Genomic DNA, 25,061 nt, shown 5'->3' on the forward strand with positions numbered 1-25,061 from the left:
TTTCCTGGGAAGATAAAACATATAAATGTATTTGAATTGAAATCAAAGTTTGCTAGTTGGTAATAAACCACAGATATATAAAATGATGTCAGTTGCCTGGACAAACACTGTACCAGTGAAGATTATTGAGTGGATTTGTGGATCAGTGTTTGTGTTTGATGTGTGTGGAAAATCTGGGCTCACTTTATACAACAACATCCTGAAATACAAGCCTTCATCATCCAAACTGGACTCAGTTAAAGAATTCGTCTCAGAAATCTGATTTACATGCATTGTTTAGAATATCAACACTTCAGTTTATTTGCCTACTGTTTTTTTTTATCCAGAGACGGACTGGACAGACTGGATTTTCTCCCAAACAGGCCCACCACAACTACACACAGTCAATACTATCTCTATTACTATCAATAACTTATATAAAATAATCATATTGCAGTTACTGTATGGCAAATAACATCACGAAACCAGCATGGTGACCCTTCTGACAAAAAAAAAACAAAAAGCCATCACAGAAATTTGAATGATTTCCACTACAAATACCACAGAATGCAAAATGTATATGGCAATGATAAACATAAACATAGAATCTACAAACCTGAAACAACATAATTCTATGACAAGCCATTCAGGAAATAATAAATGTGTATTGTGTGAATATGGATTGGTTCACTGGTTGAATGTATGGTTTAATGACAAACGCATTTGTTTATAATACATTGCTATAACCAGACATATATTGGTTTAGATAAATCTGTCTGATCACATACACATGGGTTTGCTAGTAAACATTGGGCTCCTCAAGTATACACTGGTTTCCTCAACTATATATTAGTTGAGATAAATCGGTTTCTCTAAGTATTCATCAGTTTGAATATATATTTTCCTCAAGTATATTATGGTTTAGATACATTGGTTGACTGAAATCATTCAAACTGTGATATATGTGAAATATGAATGCTCATGATCCAAAAGAAAAAAAGAGAACACTGTCCAAATGCTGGAGTGCCCATAACAGCCACGAGAGGGCACTCCTTCTGGATTATTGTTTGTTTTGTTCTGGATTTCAGTTCCAGTCACCTCTTGCACTGATTATTGTTTCATTATCTCCAGCTGTTGATCATTTACCTATTAGCTCACTCTTATTTATACCATGCTCACCTTGTCTTTTATGGCTACACTATTCTGTTACAGAAAACTCAGGAAATCACAGAAGATCCACAAACACAGAAACTGTAAACACAAAGAAACAGGCAATACTGCAGCAACAAAGGACAAGGTGAGAATGCTGGAGATAATGAAATAACACCTGTAATAATCACCAATGGAGTTTCGGTTCCTTGACGCTGTCGCCTCTGGCTTGCTTAGTTGGGGTCACTTCATTTACAGCGATATTGTTGACTTGATTGCACAGATACTATTTAAACTGAACTGAGGTATTTTTAGTGTTCAATTGTTTAAATTGATTATATTTTTATTATTTAATTATTTATCAGCTTTTATAAACTCACAAACCCACTACAATTATTAAATTGTAAAAAGCCAGCAGGTGCAACGAATACCAGCTTTTTGCTTCAGAGCCGAGTGATAACATCGTTCTGCTCTAATTACCACCATATTAGTTCTGATACCACATAAACTCAAATTCATAAATAGGCCTTTATCCATTTAATTATGAGTCTTAAAATGTCCATAACATAAAATTACTGTTGAGCCACAACACTGTCAACATACAATAGTTTTTGACTTGTACTGCGCTGCGCTGATTTCTAAAGACTGCTGCACAGTGGTGGTGACTAGCGTCTTAAGCTCAAACACTAAGAGAGTGCTTACGAATGGTCCACACCAAACTTACAAAAGTGTGACTTACAGAAAATATACTTGGCGTACGAATGTGTTGGGAATCGTGCCATAAGGTTAAGAGAGAGGTTAAGGAATAGGTTAAGAACTACTTAGCGATAAGAACGTTTTGGGTAACCGGGCCCAGGCCACTAGAGACACTGAGGTATCTGGATACCTGGCTAACCTACACAGACCGTCTTGCTAGCTTCTGCAGACCATTAGCCTAGGCTAAGTGATTCAGTTCACCAGGCACAGACCATTTCTGTGGTTCACGTTCGAAGGACCATGCATTCCAGTACAGTTTCCTGCCCTTTAGGCTGTACCTGTCTACCTGTGTCTTCACGAAAGTTTGGGGAGGGCGCTTGTTCCCACACGGAGAGCAGAATGTTTGCATCCGCAACTACCACCACCATTTGCTTATACTAGCACAGTCTCGGGATCAGTTGTGCAAGCACAGGGACCTGATGCTCTATCACCTGCGCAAGTATGCATTTTCCACAGTGAGCCTTCTCTCATATTGGCCCACTCTGACCTGGTTACCGAAGCTAATGCTCCTTGCAACAGCCCCTCACTGGCAGAATCTTCTGATGAAGGATCAGAATTCCTTGGTGATTCTTGGTGATTTACCCCAAGAGGTAGTTGACACAATCACTTCGATAGCACCATCTACGGGACACTCTTATGCCTTGAAGTGGAACCGGTACATTGAGTGGTGTTCTTCTCATTGAGAAGGGCCCTCCCAGAGATGCCTGATCAGGGTTGTGCTTTCCTTTGCACAGCAAAGGTTGGAGCAAAGGCTGTTATCTCCACCCTTGAAGCCTTTGTTGCTGTGATTGCTGCTAACCATCACTCTGTGGAATGGAAGCAAGACCTGGTCATCAAGTTCCTTAGGGGATGAAAAGGTAAAATCCTCCCCTGACCCTCTCCGTACCCTCTTGGGACCTGTCTCTGGTGCTTAAAACACTACAGCAGGGCCAGTTTAAGCCTTTGCAGTCAGTTTTTTTTTTTTCTCAATAAAAACTCTGTTTCTGCTTGCACTAGCCTCCATCAAGTGGTTTGGGGACCTGCATGCATTTTTGTTTGACAGTTTGTGCCTAGAGTATGAGCTGGCCGACTCCCAGGTAATCCTGAAGCCCCAGCCTGGCTCAGGACCTCAGACCAGCTCTTTGTCTGTTACAGTGGCCAGCAGAAGGGGAAGGCCATATGTAAGCAGAGGATGCAACCCCCAACATGTTCACTAGATTATACAGATTCACTGCTGTGTGTGTGTGGACTTGGATGGGTTAAATGCATAGCACCAATTCCGAGTATGGGTTACCATAATTGGCAAATGTCATGAGTTTCACTTATTTTCACTTTCAACCTTCCTGTGGAGCCAGTATCAAATTTGAAGCTCAAAATAGCATTTGAAGAGAAAGACTTGCAGTCATAAAACAAGTGTAATGTGTTCATTTAGGTGTCAAGTCAAGTCACCTTTATTTATATAGTGCTTTAAACAAAATACATTGCGTCAAAGCAACTGAACAACATTCGTTAGGAGAACAGTGTGTCAATAATGCAAAATGATAGTTAAAGGCAGTTCATCATTGAATTCAGTGATGTCATCTCTGTTCAGTTTAAATAGTGTCTGTTTTTATTTGCAATCAAGTCAATGATATCGCTGTAGACGAAGTGACCCCAACTAAGCAAACCAGAGGCGACAGCGGCAAGGAACCGAAACTCCATCGGTGACAGAATGGAGAAAAAACCTTGGGAGAAACCAGGCTCAGTTGGGGTTAGTTCTCCTCTGACCAGACGAAACCAGTAGTTCAATTCCAGGCTGCAGCAAAGTCAGATTGTGCAGAAGAATCATCTGTTTCCTGTGGTCTTGTCCTGGTGGTCCTCTGAGACAAGGTCTTTACAGGGGATCTGTATCTGGGGCTCTAGTTGTCCTGGTCTCCGCTGTCTTTCAGGTCAGTAGAGGTCCTTTCTAGGTGCTGATCCACCATCTGGTCTGGATACGTACTGGATCCGGGTGACTGCAGTGACCCTCTGATCTGGATACAGACTGGATCTGGTGGCCACGGTGACCTCGGAACAAGAGAGACACAGACAAATATTAGCGTAGATGCCATTTTTCTAATGATGTAGCAAGTACATCGGGTGTTATGTGAAGTGTTTCCGGTTCCGGTTTACCTAATTAATACAGCCTAAAAATCTTTTAACGGATTTGGATATTAAAAGCATATTAGTATGTTATGTGTATGCCAGGTTAAAGAGATGGGTCTTTAATCTAGATTTAAACTGCAAGAGTGTGTCTGCCTCCCGAACAATGTTAGGTAGGTTATTCCAGAGTTTAGGCGCCAAATAGGAAAAGGATCTGCCGCCCGCAGTTGATTTTGATATTCTAGGTATTATCAAATTTTTTGAGAATGTAGCGGACGTAGAGGAGTATAATGTAAAAGGAGCTCATTCAAATACATATATATATATATATATATATATATATATATATATATATATATATATATATATATATATAACAATAAGACAATAATGATTGGTTAAAGGGGGGGGGGGTGAAATGCTCGTTTTCACTCAATATCCTGTTAATCTTGAGTACCTATAGAGTAGTACTGCATCCTTCATAACTCCAAAAAGTCTTTAGTTTTATTATATTCATAAGAGAAAGCTAGTCTGTACCGATTTTTCCCGAAAAAACATGACAGACTGGAGGCTTGACGTGTGGAGCTAAAGAATCACGAGCGCGAATAGGATTTTGCGTTGAGAGCATGTGGAAGCTGTGACATTACCGTGAGGAAAAAACCATCATCCAAAACAAACCATGGCTAACAGTCAGATTCAGCCGTTTATTTATGATCCAGAATCAGATCCCGAGGCTGAAACTGAACGAGAGCAGCAGCAGCAACGACTCGCTCCGAGCGGGGCTCGAACCCGGGTCTCCGATGGGAGGCGGACGGACTAACAAGGAGGCAGAGATATTTGAAGCAGTTTTACTCACCGCCTGCAGTTCCAACACACGATCGTGACCCTTTTTCGTTGGGATTGCATCATCCTTAAGAAATAAATGATACGCAAATTCGGCGTCAAATTGGGCCTTGTTTGTAAAACAAGCATCTTCGAAATGCAGGGAACAAACACAAACACTTGCACAACTCCGTTGATGCTCTGTAAAAATAAACTCCATCCACTGGTCCCTTAATGCTGTTTTTCTTTTGGTAATCTGTGCAGGGTTGTCTTGCCCTGGCAACCAAAAACACACTCCTTTTGTGACATTTGGCGACGCTCTCGCTCTGATCAGTGAATGTCTGTTGTGCTCTCAGTGCTCTGCTATACGGGAGCGCGCGCTCTTCCGGCAGAAGTGCCTCAGGACCCATATAAGGAAATTCTGCTCCATCTAACGTCACACAGAGCCATACTCGAAAAAAAACTTTCCGAAACTTGTGACAAACCGGAAGGAGTATTTTTGGAACAAAAATACTCCTTCAAACCTACAACTTAATTTTTGAAACTTTGTCCATGTTTAGCATGGGAATCCAACTCTTTAACAGTGTAAAAAACTCAGTATGCATGACATAGCATTTCACCCCCCCCCCTTTAATAATAACACTCTTAAAATACAAAATGTAGGCAAATACCAAATAAACAATTTATGTACATGTTATTACAAATGCATGCAAAGGGAGCCAAATGCCATGTTACACTTACAGGACAATCAAATCCCTGTGTTTTTATTTTTCCATCATCATATTTGAGGAAGGGGGGCACAACAATACAATCCTGCCTAGGGCGCCCATTTGGCCAGCAGCGGCCCTGATTGCGGTCGCAGGGACATTGGAGAAAAGCTGTCATCATGGAGACATATATCAATTCAAGTTGACCTGGAGTATATTTGAAAATGGGTAGATTGTGGTTGGTAATATGCATCAGTTTGATATGTGAAATTGACTTTTTTTTTCTCATCTAGCCTAGCCTATAGATCTCTCGCTACAAGTTTTTAAAACTCCGCCTCCTTTGCTCTGGTCAGCGTAGCAAACATTGCTTTGTATCTGAAGGGCTATGCTGGGCCCAGTGTCCTGTGTGAAAGGGTCATAAAACTGCTGGTGTAGTGCTTCTGATGACTCTGTGGTAATGGATACGCCTGTTATTGTGTGATGGAAGAAGAAACTAAATAAAGATTTACAACATTATTTTAATATTATCATGAAAAGGCATTTTTATATATGAAAGACAACAGGAGGTGGAAGTGCAATATTTCAAACATAGGCCTATGTATTTTTTTTTTCATTCTGTCTGTAGTTCAAGTACTCCCTGTTTCTGCCATCACAAAACTGGAAGCCCACATCAGCCCATAATTTACAACCAATTAAATTACATACTTTTACTAACATTATGATACTGCTTCATGCTATTAAACAACTGAACGAGCTATTTACATTTCCATCACTTACCTGTAAGTGAATATCAGATGTGATCGTAATTTTTTGCCTTCCGAAAAGAAATGTTGTTTGTAGAAGCTTCCAGTTCATCCAGGTCTTTCACTTAATCTTGCAGTTTTTTCATACTGTAGCTCCCCCCTTAACCGTGATTATAAAAAAAGTTTATAATTCATTTCAGCGGAGTAAGAAAATTGTAGAGTATTTCAGTTAGTTCATTTTTTGAGGACAGTAGTGTCATTAAGTTATGTCAGTTTGCACAGTAGTTTACAAGAAACCTACGCTTCACAGTGAAATCTTTGAAATGTTCAGTGTTTAAACATGTCAAATATGTCACATAAACTGACATATTAAGCATACAAATGAAAGTGCATATTTTAAAATATAATTGATTACTTACTACTTCCCCAAAAGCAGTGCCCTAGTGATTTGTTGAAGGGTGTTGTGTTTCTGATCCATACTGGCAGGTGGCAGAAATGCACCATTTTTCAGATTAAGATCCAAAGTATACAAAACAAAGCAGCAGCTCACTCATTTAAAAAGAGTTAAGACAGTCTTTACATTAAGAAGAAACCAGTAATACGGTTTATACAATGTAAACTTGTCACCTGATGTGCATTATCTTTAAGGTTTATTCATTTATTTATTGCTTTTTATAAATTTATTAGATTCTCACAATTCAAACTTCTACCAATTCAAACTGGTTTTGCTTCAGGATTTCATTTATTATCTGGTGAACCAACATAGACTCTGCTACCCTTTATGCTAATACTACTAATGCTAATTTGATTAAGTGCCATTTATTTCTGGATTGTATATTACTGAGAAAAACGTGTTTTTTCTCATCCTGCCCAGTGTTTTCCTTGAAGCATGTGCAAAATGTGAAAATTAAATGCTCTGAGAACAGTTGACTTTGTATTTGTTCACCATCATGGATGGGACAGGATCTCATATCGGTGGAGATGCCAAACTGAAGAACAAAAGCTCAATAGACACGGTGAAGAAAGATTGGTTCCCTAGACGCTATGAGAAAAAGTAATTTTTCTCCTGAACTGAAGCCATTTTCAATCACACAGTGATACTGCACTGACATTTGTTCATGCAGAATGTTTTAAAAATGAACCAATGGCTTGGCAGTGCTGCTGCACAAACCTCTGGCCGTGAAACTCAAAAAAGCCCAGCAGAATGGGTGGAATCATCTGGCTATAAGTGCCCAATTTGCCATAGGATTAAATTTTTTTTTTTTTTTAAGTTTTAGATATAAATTGAAGATTTGAAATAGGCCTATAATTTGCCAGGTCACTAGGATCTAGTTTAAGTTTCTTAATAAGAGACTTAATAACCGCAGGTTTAAATGGTTTTACACCCAAGTAACAGTGAGTAAAGCAATGGTAATGTGTGTGAATAGAGTATTAGCAATGTAAGCGCAGCTAGCGGCAACCACGCTGCTGATGCTAACGGGCTATAAGCTAATAGCGGACCCGGGAGATCAAAATAAAACTAGTGATAACGAGGCGCTCTGATTGCTGCTTGTCAGAAACTGCTTAACACTACGCATGTTTTAAGGCTAAATCTGTCTTGAAAATCATGAAAATATGTAAAGTAATAACAAAATTAGCAATAGAAAGCATGCAATCCTATTTTATTGATCTTATTCTATGGTAGCCTTATCTTATAGGGCAACATAATTTAGTTTTTCTGTCTGAATCACCTGTTGTGTCGTGAGCTTGCAATGATGTAATCCAGCTCTTTTGTAACAGCATTATTCCAGAATTTCATTAGCTGTCACACATTATGACACACTTTGCAGCAGGAATATGATAAAGGAGGAAATGGTAATACCACACCTTACCTGTGAAATTGTGCTGAAAGCAAGAGGTTTTACTCAACTAGAAGAATTTACTGATGTCTGACGTCTACAATATTGTGCAACAAACCCTGTCCTTTCTCAATCAGAGTGGTTTTCTGGTTAGTTTTATTTTGCACATAAGTAACAGCACAGAATTAAAAAAAATTAAAGGTGATTGTGCCTTTTTATCTGACTTTTATTTATTTTTTGAGATTCTGATTTTATATCACGCAATTTTTTATTGAGATGTTAAAAGTCAGACTTGATTTCTCTGAATTATAATTTTTCACAAATATAAGATTTTTTTTATGGAATTCTGAGTATAGAATTTAGCAAAACAACAAGAAATGCAAATGTATAACTTTATTTCTTGTGATATGTTTATGTTCAATTTCTGAGTTCAGTTTCCTAATGACATCTAAATTTTTTTTTTCTCTGAATTTTTAGATTAATAATTCACAGTTCTGACTTTTTTCCCCTTAAAATGTCTTTTGAGTGCCGCTTACTTGAATGAACATTTCTGCTTGAATAACAAAATGAGTTTTTTTCCACAGTACTATGCACAGTAGTCATTTCAATAAACAATGAATTTGGTGATTTAAAAATGTCCCAATTGCTAGTTTATTTTTATTTTTATACAGAAACAGGATTCCCAGCGTTAACAAGGACCTTTGCATGATTCTCTCCAAGTTATGATTAAACGTTCTTGCAGTAATATAAACAGAACATTTGTTCAGTTCTCTGGTCTTTATTTGTGTTAAAAAATAAAATAAAATGTTATCATGAAAACATACTCATCATTCAAGGAATATATATTTTTTAATGTTTTATTTGAACATTCTTCTAACTTTAAAAAAACCATAATACTTAATTTAGAATGTTGAAAAATAACATTCCGATAATTTATGCAAAATGGAATGTTGCCTTAATGTTTGAAATTTGTACATTTTAAGTTTTGAACATTCAAAGAACATTCAGAAATAATTGTCATAACGTCATGTGAACGTAAGCACAACTTTCTTAGATCAGATTTTTGTTCTCTGGTTCCATACAAAGCATAGCATTAGAAGTGCTTTTGATGATTATTCTTAATAATTGATAGTGTTTAGAGCACGGTCACACTCATTATTGGATCAAAAGTCATCATGTGACCTCATGTTTGACATGTTTGTTCAGTGCATTTTAGAAAAGTAGACATGTTTCTGACGTCCAGATGAAGTGTAATTGCAAATTCAAGGAAGTTTAATTTAATTGTTTTTCATTTCCATACTTCCTTTAATGACTCTTGAGCCATGAATCATTGTCATATAATGATCATTACACAGTTGAATGAAAGTATGGCTCTTCATGTTTTTAGGATATTATAAATATTTTTGTTTAATCAGCAGACTTGAACAGGATTAGTGCTTTTAGCGCTTAATGTTTATTTATTTGCGCTATAGTTTTTAATTTAAAAAAATAATAATTATTATGTCTAGAATAATAATAAAGTTACCAACATTCATTTACATTTAAGTAGACAGTTTTATTCACAATTTGATTGCCTTTAATCATTTATTCGTTTATAAAGCACTTTTCTTTATGTCTCAGACTGATGAGTTTCTACATTTAATAATTGTTTGTGTAAAGTTCTGATCTTTTCTACACAACGGCAATCAATTTAAGTGTGTATTTCTGATCTGCTGCCGTTGAGAAGATGACAAATGATATGCTAATATTTGGATAAACAGACCTGATTTATAGACTTTGTTCCAGCTGATATAATGTTTTTATTGCATTGTTTGATAAACGTCTTCATAACTATTATGAAGCTGCCGGGGTAAGCCGGACTGACCCACCCATCCACAAACACTGGGCTCTCATCATACCAGACCGATGACAATCATCATACGCTTCAGAAAACCAGAGGACACACACACACACACCTGTTCATCTTATTCCTCCTCCCACTCTTTCACTCTTTTTGAGAAATGTCAAACAGGTTTCTCTTCCTCTGTGTCATCTTATGTAAAACATCCGATGGCTTTATGGAAGTATATTTAATAAATATGAATATGTCCATATGTGTGCATGAGTGCATGCGATTGTTATCTGGGTGTGAAGATTCGAAAGGTTACATATGCAAAATATAGGTACTTCCATCCATGTTAATATGCACACTATTTAAAAAAAAGAGAATGAAAGAAAAATGCATAAATGTGAAATGGGACACACCTTTTTAGTTTTGTTTGTTGAAAACAGTGGAGCAGAAATAATGTACTTCACCTTGAAATGGATTGAGAACAGAAAACAAAATACTTGCGTAACAACATCAGTAACAATAATTGTTATTAATAACAAAGTTCTATAAAATAAACCACATATTTATATTTAATTTATAATAATAATAATGCCATTTTAAAGCTTATTCTTGTTAAACAGGCTGCAGAAATGTATAGATTAATGCTTTTGGCTTGTGATTCATAGATTTTGAAATGCATGGTTCTGATTATCTGTGATTCACTATGATTTGTATTTACTGGAATTTTCCAGTTTAATTAGAGAAGGAAGAAATCCACTTTATTTCTATAGGTTTCCCTGACTGTGAATGCCATGAATGTTGTTCATCAGATCCTGTCGCCTCCTTCATCGTGAAAAAGGAGTGGCACACACGGTTAAATAAGACAGTGAGCAGGTGTTTCAGTGCCAGACATTCTTTGAATTCATCAGCGTGAACACAAGACGGTCGTCAGATCCCCTGATCTTCACACGCCAGACGCCTCGAACACACAGGTAACACCGCGTTACACATACTGCATTAGAAAACACTGTATTATATGTTTTCATAATTAATTCATCAAACATAATGCATAGTTGATCAAAAGGTCATGTTTTTCATATATGCAATACACTTAAAACAAAAAATGCGCCATTATTGCATGAAACTTTAAAGCAAAACTGTACAGATGAATAAGACAAATGAAATTAAAACAAATACTACATTTACATTTACATCATTTAGCAGATGCTTTTATTCAAAGCGACTTACAAATGAGGACAGTGGAAGCAATCAAAATCAACAAAAGAGCAATGATACACAAGCGCTATAACAAGTTTCAGCTAGCTTAACGCATTACACATAGCAAGGGCTTTTTAAATAATATAATAAATAAAAAGGAAACAGGTAGAATAGAAAAAGAATAGAGCAAGCTAGTGTTAGAGATCTTTTTTTGCTTTTGTTAATTGTATTATAAATGAAAGGAAAACAGATCGAATACAAAAAGTTTACTTTTTTAAAGAAAAGAAGCAGCAAATGAATAGAGTGCAAGTCTAAAAGGGTTTTATTTATTTATTTATCCATTTATTACTAAAAATAAATGATATTACAATATTTCACCACCTGACTGATTACTTTAAGAATTGCAAAAAAAAAAAAAAAAATTGTTAGCCTAATACTTTTTGTTTTTTCTGAAATGTTTTATGTAAATAATGCATTATATAATTAAATGTGCACTAACTTGCATAGATTTCCAGAAAATAAATCTTACATAAAGCCAGTCCAAAAAACGTTTGTTTGATTTTGTTGATATATTAGAGTCAAAGGTTTTTATGGAGCTGACCTTGAATCATTTTATCTCTCCATAAATCAGAAAATACTGTCAACAGCCAGAAAACGAATTTTCACTATGGGTTTATTAATAAAACAGTGTATAAAACCAGGCGAATGATATATGAACAAAGCTCTCTATAAAAATGTTTAGAATGTAGACAGGAGTACAATTTTAAAACATTGTGAACGTAATTGCTGCTGAAGTGGAGATTTGTTTTATTTATTTATTATTTTTTAAAAGACATTTCAAAATAGCATTATGTTTGACATGTCCAGATACAAATAAAATCTTTATGCAATAATAAACTCAATAGGTGAACGGTATAAGAAAAAAAACCTCAGTAAAAAAACCTTCAGAATAGTAAAACATTCTTTTTAAAGGTGTGGTTGATTGGGATTTCACTTTTTCTTAACTTAAGTTAGTTTGTTATATTGCTGTTTGAGCATAAACAATATCTACAAAGTTGCAGGGCACAAAAAGTTAAATGCAAATGGAGATATCGTCTTTTAAAATCCTGGCATTTTAATGCCTACAAAAATGGCTGGTAAGGGACTACAACGAGCTTCTTCCAGGGTCATGACCCCAGATAAACCCCGCCCCCAGGAACACACAACCAAGGGGGCGGGGTCATATCGTGCTGCTTTAGAGAAGAGGAAGAGAAAACTAGGGGTGCATGTAAAAAATCTGTTCATGTATGAGTCATGATTCTGTCTTCTAATGATTCTAATGGATTCAGACGTTACAAAACCAATGTTCTAGAGCAGTGGTTCTCAATCCTGTTCTTCATGTCGCCCTGCTTTTTTTTTTTTTTTTAATTATGCGAAAAATAACGTGTTTTTTTTGTTTTTTTGTTTTTTTTACGAAGCATGAACACATGTTAGACTGCACCCCATAAACACAATCAAGCCTGGGAAAAAAAACAGTTAACCACCCCTTTAACATAATTAATATAAAACAGATTTTCACATATTTAAATATGCATGAATTTGAAACGTATTTATTGCTTAATTAACACTGAAAGCTGTTGTAGAACAGTTTTCTCTCATTAGCATGCTCATTAATAACACTGCGTCTGATGTGAGAGCAGATTGTTGTTCTTTCCTCGGTTTAGACATGTTGAAGAGTCAGTTACAGCAGCTGGGTGATGTCATGTGCTTTATTCAGGTGTGAGAGTAAGAGCCGTCTTTTGTGCAAGAACTATGTTAATGACCTGACATTCTGTGTGGGAGGTGATGGGTGTCAAAGAAGCTAAAAGTCTTTATAATGATTTTATAATCGTACTATTAAAGGCTGGACTACATTAAATGACTAAAAAAACACAAACTCACACAGCTTGTTGCAAAGAGAGAAGAATTGTGTTCATATATATTTAGTTTAAATAAGAACACTAAGAGTTTGGATGCATTCATTGATTCTTTATTGTGACCATTTTCCATTTGTTAGAATAGTAGTTAGGAAACATCATGAGGTGCATTCTGGGAACACTAGAGAACGACACTTCCTTCTCCATCCGGCTCAGCTAAAGTTCAGCTTTGTAGAGAGATTCTTATGTAGACACAAGGTGTGAAAATAGGAATCTTGATTGTATTCATTTATTTTACTTTTACATTTATTCATTTAGCAGACACTTCAATCCTTTATTTACTGTATACCTGTATATTTTTTAGTTGTAAAGTGAATTATTAAAATGTATTATTACAAATATATTCATATTGTCTATTCATTATCTTCATTATTATATATTAGATCTTATTTAATTAAATTTATTAAGCCATTTATTTTGAATACTATTTAATATACTATTTAACCTATGTTATTTCATATTAAATGCAAGGATATGAAATGTAAATAAATAAATGAATTTATGTATCATAATTCTATTTATTTAACAATTATTTATATTTGCATTCATTTGACTTTTCATTAATATATGTGTTAAAATGTAATTATTTTATTGAAATTTGTTAATATTTTATTGATTAGAATTTATTGATTTACTTCTTAAAATTAATGATTTTTAATTTGTATTATATTAGGATTTTTATTTATTGATTTATCTATTTATTTGAAGCATTTTGCATACTCATGTATTCTCCCCTTCTATATTTCAGGCTGTTTGTAGAAATGTCTAGTTTTAACCCCAGCACCGCTGGAGGATCCAGTGGGACATCAGCGGCTTCAGGTGAGAAGGAATGATGCATAAATAAACAAAACCTCATTGTGCACAAGAATGAACATGTATAAAACTGCATTTTGTTTTGGTCAACTATTGCTGGACAAGACTAAGATCTGATGCTCTGTGTTGGATGAACTTGGGTCTGTATGTCTGAATGTTTTCTCTCTTTCTCAGACAAGCTTCTGATGGTTCGTTCGGTCGATCTCCTGAAATCCAAGGATGGGCCGAACCGACGCGAGCATCACACAGACGCTTACTTCAGCGACAAGCTGATCGTCCGCAGAGGACAGACCTTCCAGATGTGGATCGAGTTCTCCAGACCCTTCAACCCCAGATCAGACAGACTACAGCTGCAGCTCAAGTTAGGTGAGAGAGCCGCGGTCACAAAACCTGCTTGACACGTCTTTTTTTCTTCTGTTTAATCTCACAAGGAGCTCAGAAATTACTCATTTCTCCTTTAAAATGATTCGTGCGTATCTTCATTTGACGTTCTAAGACGTTAAACATCACAGACTCAAGTCTGGACTTGTCTGGATTCCCTCTTACTGTTTGTTTTGAGTTTGTTTAGTGAATATTTTTCATATTACTTCTCTTTCCCACCACTGACAGTGTGTGTCTTTGCATAATTAGATCCGGGGACGTGTTGAGCAACATTTAGTTTTAGGCCTAGAATCAAAATCACCATTAAACTCACAGGAGAGAAAAAGTGAAATTAGAATAAAATCAGCATCAGAACATTACAAAATCTGCCGTATTATTGGGGTGTTGTGTATTTATTAAATAAAAACATTTAAAGAAACTTGAATAATTTGAAAAAATTTATTACATTTGTTTTTAAAAAAAATATATTTATTATATTTCAATTAGTTGGTAAGTCAGTATTTCTTATCTATCTTAACCTAAAAATGAAACAAAAATGAATTAAATCTATATAGACACATTAAAAAGTAATACATTATAAAATAAGTAAAACAAAGTAAACTAAAAATGAAAAATATAAACACTAATAAAAAACGAATTCAAGAAATGAATAAAAACTATAGTAGTAAAATTCCCTGAAAATAATCAAATTTCTGAAAAATCTGAATCTGTTTCACAATGTGAATTAAATCAGAATCAGAAATAAAAGCAGTACCAGAAGAACAATTTGAATAAAAATTAATAATCAGTGCATAATAGAAATTCAGAATTAAAATGACACAATCATTAATAAAAATAACTAAATCCGAACCAAAATCTTAAACAAACATTAAGGTGTAACTTGTGTTTTGTTGTGTTTTTTATGTCGAAACTCTTTCTGTATTCAACCGTCACTCATAAAACATAAACATGCAGTGATAACGGAAATGAAAGCATGCTTTTCATCCGGAGTCTGGTGCATTAGCATCGTCTGAATCACAAATCAGTGTGTGACAAACACAGACAGATGCCCAGACATACTGACGGCTAGATCAATTATCTCGCTCTTCATTCAGAAGAGAAGAAGTGACAGATGAATGTATTCATGGTGATGGATGTGAGTCATGAAGTGGTTGGGTTTGAGCCAGGACTGGTTATTATATTGAGTCTCCTTTATTAATAGATCTGCAGCCGAGTGACTGACAGATGATTTGATTATTAAACTAAATCATTAAAACGTTTGCACGCCGTTGTGTTCTTGCCACAGATCCCATCTTCAGCAGTAATCCAGGGATTCGCATCTCTGTGCCGTTAGTGGACGTCCTGGAAGACGGCCGCTGGGAGATGAAGCTGGTGGAGCAGAAAGACAAGCGTGTGCGTCTGGCGGTCAACACTCTTCCGTCCGCCTCCATCGGCCGCTACAGGGTGACCATCGAGTCGTTCTCCCCGAGGGGCAAGCTGCTGTTCCCCTGCACCCCAAACGACATCTACCTGCTCTTCAACCCCTGGTGTGAAGGTACTGGGTCTACAGAAGACAATCACACTCGTCTCCTCCTGATTTACATCAGTGAAGTAACACCACACTGATCCGTCTCTCCTCAGATGATCCTGTGTTTCTGGATAATGAAGAGGAAAGGAAAGAGTATGTTTTGAACAGCATGGGCAGAATTTACTACGGAACCGAGCAGCAGATCGGAGCCAGAACGTGGAATTTCGCCCAGGTCTGAAAACACAACTCCATTGTACAGAGTGACATTTATTTATTTATTAGGGATGTCCCTAATATGTTTTATTTTTTTGTTTTTGTGCCCCCGATCACATCCAAGTCTTTGAATATTGAGTATCTGACACACAAAACAGAGACCCGATCCAATATGTGTGAATATAATATGATATAATATAATATAATATGATATGATATAATATGATATATCAGACACACTCTCTCTCTATGCACACACTCTATTAAGACGTTTGTAGATGTAAATGTTACAGTGGTAAACACTTTATTAAATTAACTGTGTGAAATTATGAAGTTATGAATATGGGACTGCTGATTAAAAATCTTTTTTTTTTCTTTTCGGTACAATAAGCAGAATAATTGCAACGCATGGTCATCCTTGAGATCGGCTTGGGACATCCCTATTATTTATTTCTTTTATTTTGTTATTATGCAATAGTTTGATCAGTTTGAACAGATTCTATACAGTTCTACTGTCATGTTTAAGGACTGTTTCTTGTATTCCTTGTATTCCTTGTTCTCCTGCTCTGGGGTGCGTCTCCCAAAACCATAGTTGTTAACCTGTTAGCATCTTAGTTGGTTGGGAATGGGAAATTATATTGCAACCAACAAGGTTGCTAACTTAGTTAGTAACTATGCTTTTGGGAAACACCCCAGATTAGTTCTTGTCTCTCTAGTTTCTGTTCTTGTCATTAGTTTCCTCAGTTGCACATTAGTTTCAGGTGTGTCTTATTAAGTGACCCATTATAAAATTAGGTTCTCTTTTGGTTATTTGCTCTTTTTTTGCGCAAATTAGCTTATATTTGCTTATTTGCTTATATTGCTCAACAATGCTACGTTTGTGTTTTTCTTTCTTTATTATTAAACTGCTATTTCGGATTATACTCCCTCAAAGTGTGCTTATCATAGCACTAAAACATAATATCTGTTGTTATTATTATTATTACTAATAATTTGTAATGTTATATAAGTTTGAACAAGTTCTATTTCCATCTGTGATTCTATTATTATTTCCATTATTAATATCGTTGTTGGTGATATTATTATGCAACTGTTTTATCAGTTTGAACAGATACTATTATCTATAGTTCAATTATTATTAATTTCATTATTAATATTGTTTCTGCTGCTGTTGTTGTTAATTTGCAATTGTTTTATTTTGTTGTTGGCTTTTGCATTCTTATTCTTATTAATGCTGTTATTAATGTGTTTTTTTTTTATCTTTTTCACTCCGATTCTATGATTATTTATGTTTCTGTTTGTATGAATATGACTTGTATTTAGTGTTTGTCTGCTCAGTTTGAACAGGACGTCCTGGAAGCGTGTCTGTTCCTGCTGGAGAGGGGTCAGGTCGCTGTGACCGAATGGAGAGATCCGGTGATCGTGTCCAGAACGGTCTCTGCTCTGGTGAGTCACGTCACATCACATCGACATGGATTCATTAGAAATCATGAATATGACACTGATTTGAGAAGGTGAATTACAGTCCACAGCATGTGTTAGCTTTAGGTTCATGGGAATCTGTCTTTTTCAAGACTATACATGTTGAAGACGAGAGCCGGGGCTTGTTTGTTTACAGAAGCATGCTTTCTCTTTCATCGAGACACATTCTCCTCTGTCTCCTCTGGTACAGGTCCAAACATCATTAGTGTACAGATATGTCCTCAGACGTCACATTTGACCTTTGCAGCTTCTTACAAATGTCTTACATAATCAATCTACAACATAAACACCTATGTTATAAATATACACTGCTTTTAAAAGTTTGTAGTTGGGTAGATGTTTGTAAAGTATGTATTTATGTATTTGAAGTCTTTTCTGATCAACAAGGGTGCATTTATTTGATCAAAAATACAGTAGAAATATCTGTTTTCTTTGTGAATGTTTTAATATTTATTTCTGCATCATTACTCAGTGTCACATGATCTTCAGAAATCATTATAATATCTTGATTTATTTCTTTATTATCAATGTTGAAAACAGCTATGCTGCTTAATATTTTGTAGAAATCGTGATGCATTTTATTTTTCACGATTCACAGATGAATAAAAAGTTCAAAAGAACAGTATTTATTTAAAATAGAAATCCTTTTTAACATCATAAATGTCTTTACTGTCACTTTTAAACCATTTAATGTATCATTTCTAAATAAAAGTATATTATATATTTTTATTAAATTTATTATTAAAAAACATTGTGAATTAAATTAAAAAGCTGTAATAAAGAACATTTTAAAGTTCATTTTTAGAAGTTAAATTTGCAGAAATCTGCTTGATTGATCTTTTCATGAAACAAATTGTCAGTAAGTATAAAAATAACAGTAGAAGATAATGATTTGATTTACTATCGATAAACTATACATTGTTAAATAATGTCCACAAAAACAGTTCAGCCATTATACAATATTCTTCACATAATCATTAAAAGATTATATTAATTTGATTTAATAATTTCTCGCGTTCTCACATCTTTCCTGATATTTTAAGACGAAGCACCTTTGGGTCTAAAAATTAAAGTAAGATGCATGATTGAAAAGATGCATGAAATGAAAAGATGCATGATAAAATAAATGAAAAAATGCATGATAGAAGAGATGAAAAGATGCATGATAGAAGAAATGAAAAGATGCATGATAAAAGAAATGAAAAAATGCATGATAGAAGAGATGAAAAGATGCATGATAGAAGAAATGAAAAGATGCATGATAAAAGAAATGAAAAAATGCATGATAGAAGAGATGAAAAGATGCATGATTCAAGAGATGAAAAGATGCATGATTCAAGAGATAAAAAGATGCATGATTCAAGAGATAAAAAGATGCATAATTGAAGAAATGAAAAGATGCATGATAGAAGAAATGAAAAGATGCATGATAAAAGAAATGAAAAGATGCATGATTGAAGAAATGAAAAGATGCATGATAAAAGAAATGAAAAGATGCATGATTGAAGAAATGAAAAGATGCATGATTCAAGAGATGAAAAGATGCATAATTGAAGAAATAAAAAGATGCATAATTGAAGAAATGAAAAGATGCATGATAGAAGAAATGAAAAGTTGCATGATAAAAGAAATGAAAATATGCATGATAAAAGATATGAAAAGATGCATGATAGAAGAAATGAAAAGATGCATGATTGAAGAGATGAAAAGATGCATGATAGAAGAAATGAAAAGATGCATGATAGAAGAAATGAAAAGATGCATGATAGAAGAAATGAAAAGATGCATGAAAAAAGAAATGAAAAGATGCATGATAGAAGAAATGAAAAGATGCATGATAGAAGAAATGAAAAGATGCATGATAGAAGAAATGAAAAGATGCATGATTCAAGAGATGAAAAGATGCATGATAGAAGAAATGAAAAGATGCATGATAAAAGAAATGAAAAGATGCATGATTGAAGAGATGAAAAGTGCTTGTCTTTTTAAGTGTTTCTGTTCTTCTGTGACAGGTGAACACCAATGATGACCGTGGTGTGCTGATGGGTAACTGGTCAGACAGCTATGAAGACGGGACGAGTCCCACCGTCTGGACCGGGAGCGGGGCCATCCTGAGACAGTATTACACAAGCTCAGGGAAGCCTGTCAAATATGGCCAGTGCTGGGTCTTTGCAGGAGTCACCACATCTGGTACGCTTTGATATGTTTATCACTGTCAGCAGCAAAAAACAAAAAAGAAACCCTGTGAACTTGTGTACTGTAATTTAAATCTACAGCCACAAACAGAAAAAATGATGCAAAATATACTCAATCATGTGTTCAGAAGTTCCTTCCTCTGGTCTAAAGGAGAATTCTGTAAAAAAAAAAAAAAAAAAACTATGCATTTCAGCAAAAACTTGAAACACTTCAGTATATTTTAGATGTTTTTTTTTTTTTTGTGCTAGTCTTAACTAAGACATGCTATGGAAGCAGAATAGCCCAAAACATGAAATCAAAAGTATGATTTTGCCTGTAGTGTCTTGCTTCAAGCTGTTGATCATCAGGGCAATTCTGGCACCACCTCCAGTTCAGAGTGAACATTTGTTTAACGTTCTCTCCGTTTCTCTCTCAGTGTTGAGATGTCTTGGTATTCCCACCCGCTGTGTGACCAACTTCAGTTCTGCTCACGACACGGACCTTTCTCTGAGCACAGACATTTATCTTGATGAGAAACTGGAGCTTATCAAAGACGAGACCAGCGATTCTGTCTGGTACTGTGTGATAACAACCATCACCTCTTAAGTTCCTTTCACTCTCATTAATGTCATCAGTGTCGGGGTCACGGGGTCAAACCTGGTCTCACTGAACTGTGTCAAATTAATGCTTGGAAATTTTAATGTGACAGTTACTGACCGTTCTCAAATACAGCGATCATTACTGACACTTTACTTTAATATAGCACCAGAGTTATTAGTCAACAAAAATCAAAACCACTTGAAATGTTAATGAAATAAATGAAACTTATTTTATTTCAGTTAGTTGCCAAGGCAAGGTTTCTTATTTTCCTTAAGTTTAACTTTAAGTATTAAAACAACTAAATAAATAATGAAAAATGTTATAAAAAAAACAAAAACAAAAAACAATTGAAGACAAAATGAATAAAAAATAAACAAACTTTATAGATGTTTAAACTAATAAAAAATGTCAAAAAACAACAAATTTATGAAAAATTTAAATAAATGTAAAATGATAATATTTACAAAAACTATAATATTAATGACGTTAAAATAAAAATGGTAAATCTAATACTTTGAAAACAAAAAGGGACACTTAAGTGTTCACTTAAGTGTTAAACACTTAAGTGTCCCTTTTTGTTTTCAAAGTATTAGAAGTAGAATTGCTTTGGGGGAAACTAATAAATATGTTTAATAAACTAGCGTTTAACACAAATTTAACCTAGCATGAAAAACAACTAGCTTTATTTTTTGGAATTACGTGGAATATATAGAATGCGTCAGTTTTTTAAACGATTATTTATTGCTAAAATGTTTAGTGCATTTGATTTTCAAGGTTATTTAACTGTGTGTGTTTTAAAAACACAAAATCACACAAATCAATATTGAAAAAAATAAAGAAAATAAATAAAAGCTGAAAGTATTTCGTTTGAGGTTGACGCTCATGATTTTTTGACCTCATGTCAGTGTCTATGTTTCAATCCCAGTTTTAGTCAAAGCCTGTTCAAGTGTGTTTGTGCTGGCTGTGTGTCTCTGTAGGAACTTCCACGTGTGGAACGAGTCCTGGATGACGCGTCCAGATCTCCCGGCGGGTAACGGTGGATGGCAGGTGGTGGACGCGACCCCTCAAGAGCTCAGCCAGGGGTCATACCGCTGCGGTCCCACCCCTGTCTCTGCCGTCCGCAACGGACAGGTCCACCTGAAATACGACACGCCGTTCGTCTTTGCTGAAGTGAGCGCTTCATACACACTCTTCACCCTTACTTGTATCTGACAAGAAACATCTACTGAACGGCTGAAGTGGTTTCTCTGTGCGTCTCAGGTGAACAGTGACAGGATCTACTGGCAGAAGAAAGCTGATGGAAGTTTGAGTCAGGTTCACGTGGAGAAGAACTCCATCGGTCAGAGCATCAGCACTAAAGCTGTGGGATCTGATGCTCGCGTGGACATCACACACCTCTATAAATACCCAGAAGGTCACAAAACATACGCATCTAGAGCTGCCTTATATGATTTTGACACAGTAAGATATAGAAACTCACAATCCTCTTATCGTCTGTTGATCTCCATCAGGTTCAGAGGAGGAGCGCATAGCTGTGGAAACGGCCAGTCGTTTCGGCTCCAAGCCCACTCTGTATCTGTCGCCCACCGACAACGACGTGAGCATTGAGATCGTCATGAACGGGGCAGGACCTCGTATCGGTGAAGACGCCAAACTGTCCATCGTCCTGAAGAACACGAGCTCAAAGCAGCGCACGGCCGCGCTCCTGTACGAGGTGATGGTCATGTACTACACTGGAGTGATGAAGGACACGGTGAAGAAAGACCGGATTACAGTCGACCTCAAACCACAAGAGAGTGAGTGGAGTCTGACTATTAAACCGTCCCAGCACAGATGTTTGTCTGGTTATCGTGCCCCATAATCTATGAATCAGCTGCTTTTGTCAAAAATCTCTTGATGATGAGACCTGCTTGCAGTTGGTTTTCAGAGTTCATCTACAAATTGTAGCTTTAGACTCTTAAAAGGCCATCTTTGTGCCTTATTTACCTATTTAAAGTGCATATTAGTACCTTAGAGTCATAACACATGCTCTTAAGGCATTACAATTAACTTTTTAGGTGCAAATAACGTATAAAGTTTCCCTTTCAGGGTACTTCTCCAAAGGTACAATTTTGTTTGAGATTGTATTAATGCTTATTTTTAATTAGGACTAGAAAACAATAAATCACGTTTAATCACATTCAAAATAAAAGTTCATGATTACATACAGTATGTGTGTGTACTATGTATATTTTTTATGTATAGATAAATACACACACTTATGTAGAATATTTGTATGTATATATTTATATACTTGTTTATTATTTATATTATATATAAATATTTTATATATAAATCGAACATATTTTTCCTTAATATATACCTTTATGTGTCTATTTATATATATATATATATATATATATATATATATATATATATATATATATATATATATATATATATATATATATATATATATATACATGATAAATATACACGGTATACATTAGTATATAAACAAACTTTTATTTTGAATGGAATTAATCACGGTTAATAATTTTTCAGCTCTATTTTAATCGAATTTTAAATTAGATCCAGTTCATGAACTGTATGAAGTGACCTGATATGTATTTACTAATTTGAATTATATGTGAGTGAGAGGACGATGAAACATTCATTGCAGACTTAAAAAAATGTTTTTTCTTACACATATTGAAAAAGTGTAACATTCTTATGGGCAGTGAGAAAATATGAGGAGACCTGTAGTGGATTTCAATGCATAATGACATATAGTTCTCATTATGATTGTTTTATCATCAGTTCATTAATGTCATGCTCCTTTGTCTCCCTTCAGCCAAGATTTTTCCCTGGACTCTGCAGTATAAGGAGTACATGAATCATCTGGTGGACCAGGGCGCTCTGATGCTCTCGGTCACCGGTCGGGTCAATCAGACCAAACAGATTCTGGCCACACAGTTCAACTTCAGACTGCGCACACCAGACCTCATCCTCAAAGTACGTCATTGAGACACTGGTCTTGATCTGTGATGCACTATAACCAGTGCTCTTTTTTGTGGCTCTCAGATCTGATTTAATCCTGAGTTCACTGACGTGTGTTTGTACTCTTTCAGCCTCTAGAGGACGCTGTGGTGGGGAAAGAGTTGACCGTCCAGATCACGTTCCAGAACCCGCTGACACAAGTGTTGAGGAGCGTTTTGTTCCGTGTAGAGGGATTGGGAATGCAGAGCGTCCGAATGATCGAACATGGGTAAGACTTTCAATGTTTAACAGCAGGTGTGCTGACGTATAGTAACAGTGCTACATCAGAAATGATAAACCGTGTTTAAAGAGAGAAAAACTTCCAGTAAGTTTATACTCTGGTTCTGTCTGTCAGTGATGTGGAGAAGCTTGGGAAGGTTACACTGACGGAGAAGTTTGTCCCAAGCGTGTCCGGCTCTCAGAAGCTCCTGGCATCGATGGACTGCCGTCTGCTCACTCAAGTGCACGGATTCGCTGATATCGTGGTGAAACCAGAGTAAAAGAAGCACTATCAATGCAAAGCCTTCTAATGCTCTATGTTTACTTATAAGAATGTTATTTTAATACACTAATTTATATGAAACTGATGCACGTCAAAAATAAAGATCCTCCTTGTTTGTATTTTGTCTCGTTGTACTAACTTTTATGTGAACAGATCGTCGGTCATGAACTGAAGTCATTCTCTAATGTGTATTTGCATAATAATGAACAAGTTAATTTATTGGATTTAAATTTTTTTTTTATTCACAAGCAACATTTTCTTTATTCAGTTGCTGTTATATAAAGAAGAATTTTACATGTAATTCCATGAGAAAAAATGTCTTTACAAATTAACGCACAATTCTCTGGAAATGTAGCATTTTATGCCGACTTTCACGAGTTTTCAATTGTTTTTTTGCAGCAGGGCGGGCGAAATGTTCATGTTATCTCATACAGAATATGGTTATTTTTTGTTAGTCACTGTTTGAGTGTACATCTGTAAACATCTGATAGGAAACATCCAACAGACACACTGTAATTGTTCCATTTTTATGCCAGAACAATATAATAATTGCACACACAAAAAAAAATTATAAATAAAATGTTGCACTTCTAAGCAGGTAAAAGATTCATTATTTTAAAAAGGCCATAAGACGTTGCTAATTTTGTGTATTCGGTCACGGTGTAATGCAATGTGTTTATTCAGTTTAAAGTAAAAAACAAACAAACAAAAAAAAACATTATTTTCCACATATTATTACACATTATTGTTGCTCCACTATGCCTTGTCTTTCTAAAACATGTTGATTTTTACAAAGCTCATCATTTTGAAAAGCAAGGTGTATGCTGATTGGCCAGCTATCCCGTGGATTTTGATTGGCCGAATTCCTCAAGTGTGTGACAGAGATGTTACGGCCCTGTAACGTGCTCTGGTTGTTTTTTATTGGTTGCTGTATTTCTCCCCTTGTTATTGGTTTATTCCTGTTTTCCCGCTCTCCACTGTTTCTCTGTTTTTAGGGGATGTGATTGGTCGGTTAATGTGTTCATCATGATTATCCTTATCTTGTAAGACATCCAATCATTAATTGGTGCAAGATAAAGATGCTGTGGAGAACAGTAGTGATGGGAATTTTGATTCTTTTCTGCGAACCGGTTCTTTCGGAGGGTTCGATTCAATAAACCAGTTGAAAAAAACACTTCAGCGATTATTTTACGCTCGACATAATGGATCATTGGTAATGATGCGTCACATCGATCAAACATTCATTTTTAAAGACATAAGATTTTTGTTGTGAAGAAAATAAGTTACATTTAT

General features: G+C 35.4%; 1 protein-coding gene across 1 annotated transcript; it reads left to right on the plus strand.

Annotated features, from left to right (window-relative positions):
• Window positions 1–10,816: 10,816 nt before the first annotated feature.
• On the plus strand, window positions 10,817–23,885 carry LOC113041234 (protein-glutamine gamma-glutamyltransferase K-like). The gene is made up of 14 exons (XM_026199664.1): window positions 10,817–10,896; window positions 13,826–13,896; window positions 14,065–14,256; window positions 15,557–15,805; window positions 15,892–16,010; window positions 17,330–17,437; window positions 19,486–19,663; window positions 20,085–20,223; window positions 21,226–21,418; window positions 21,509–21,662; window positions 21,760–22,044; window positions 23,082–23,242; window positions 23,359–23,495; window positions 23,622–23,885. Exons 2-14 carry the CDS (start codon window positions 13,839–13,841, stop codon window positions 23,764–23,766), a joined length of 2,118 nt encoding a protein of 705 aa, XP_026055449.1. The 5' UTR covers window positions 10,817–10,896; window positions 13,826–13,838; the 3' UTR covers window positions 23,767–23,885.
• The last annotated feature ends 1,176 nt before the right edge of the window (window positions 23,886–25,061 follow it).

The sequence above is a fragment of the Carassius auratus genome, chromosome 23 (genome assembly GCF_003368295.1).
Source record: "Carassius auratus strain Wakin chromosome 23, ASM336829v1, whole genome shotgun sequence".
NCBI classification, from domain to species: domain Eukaryota; kingdom Metazoa; phylum Chordata; class Actinopteri; order Cypriniformes; family Cyprinidae; genus Carassius; species Carassius auratus.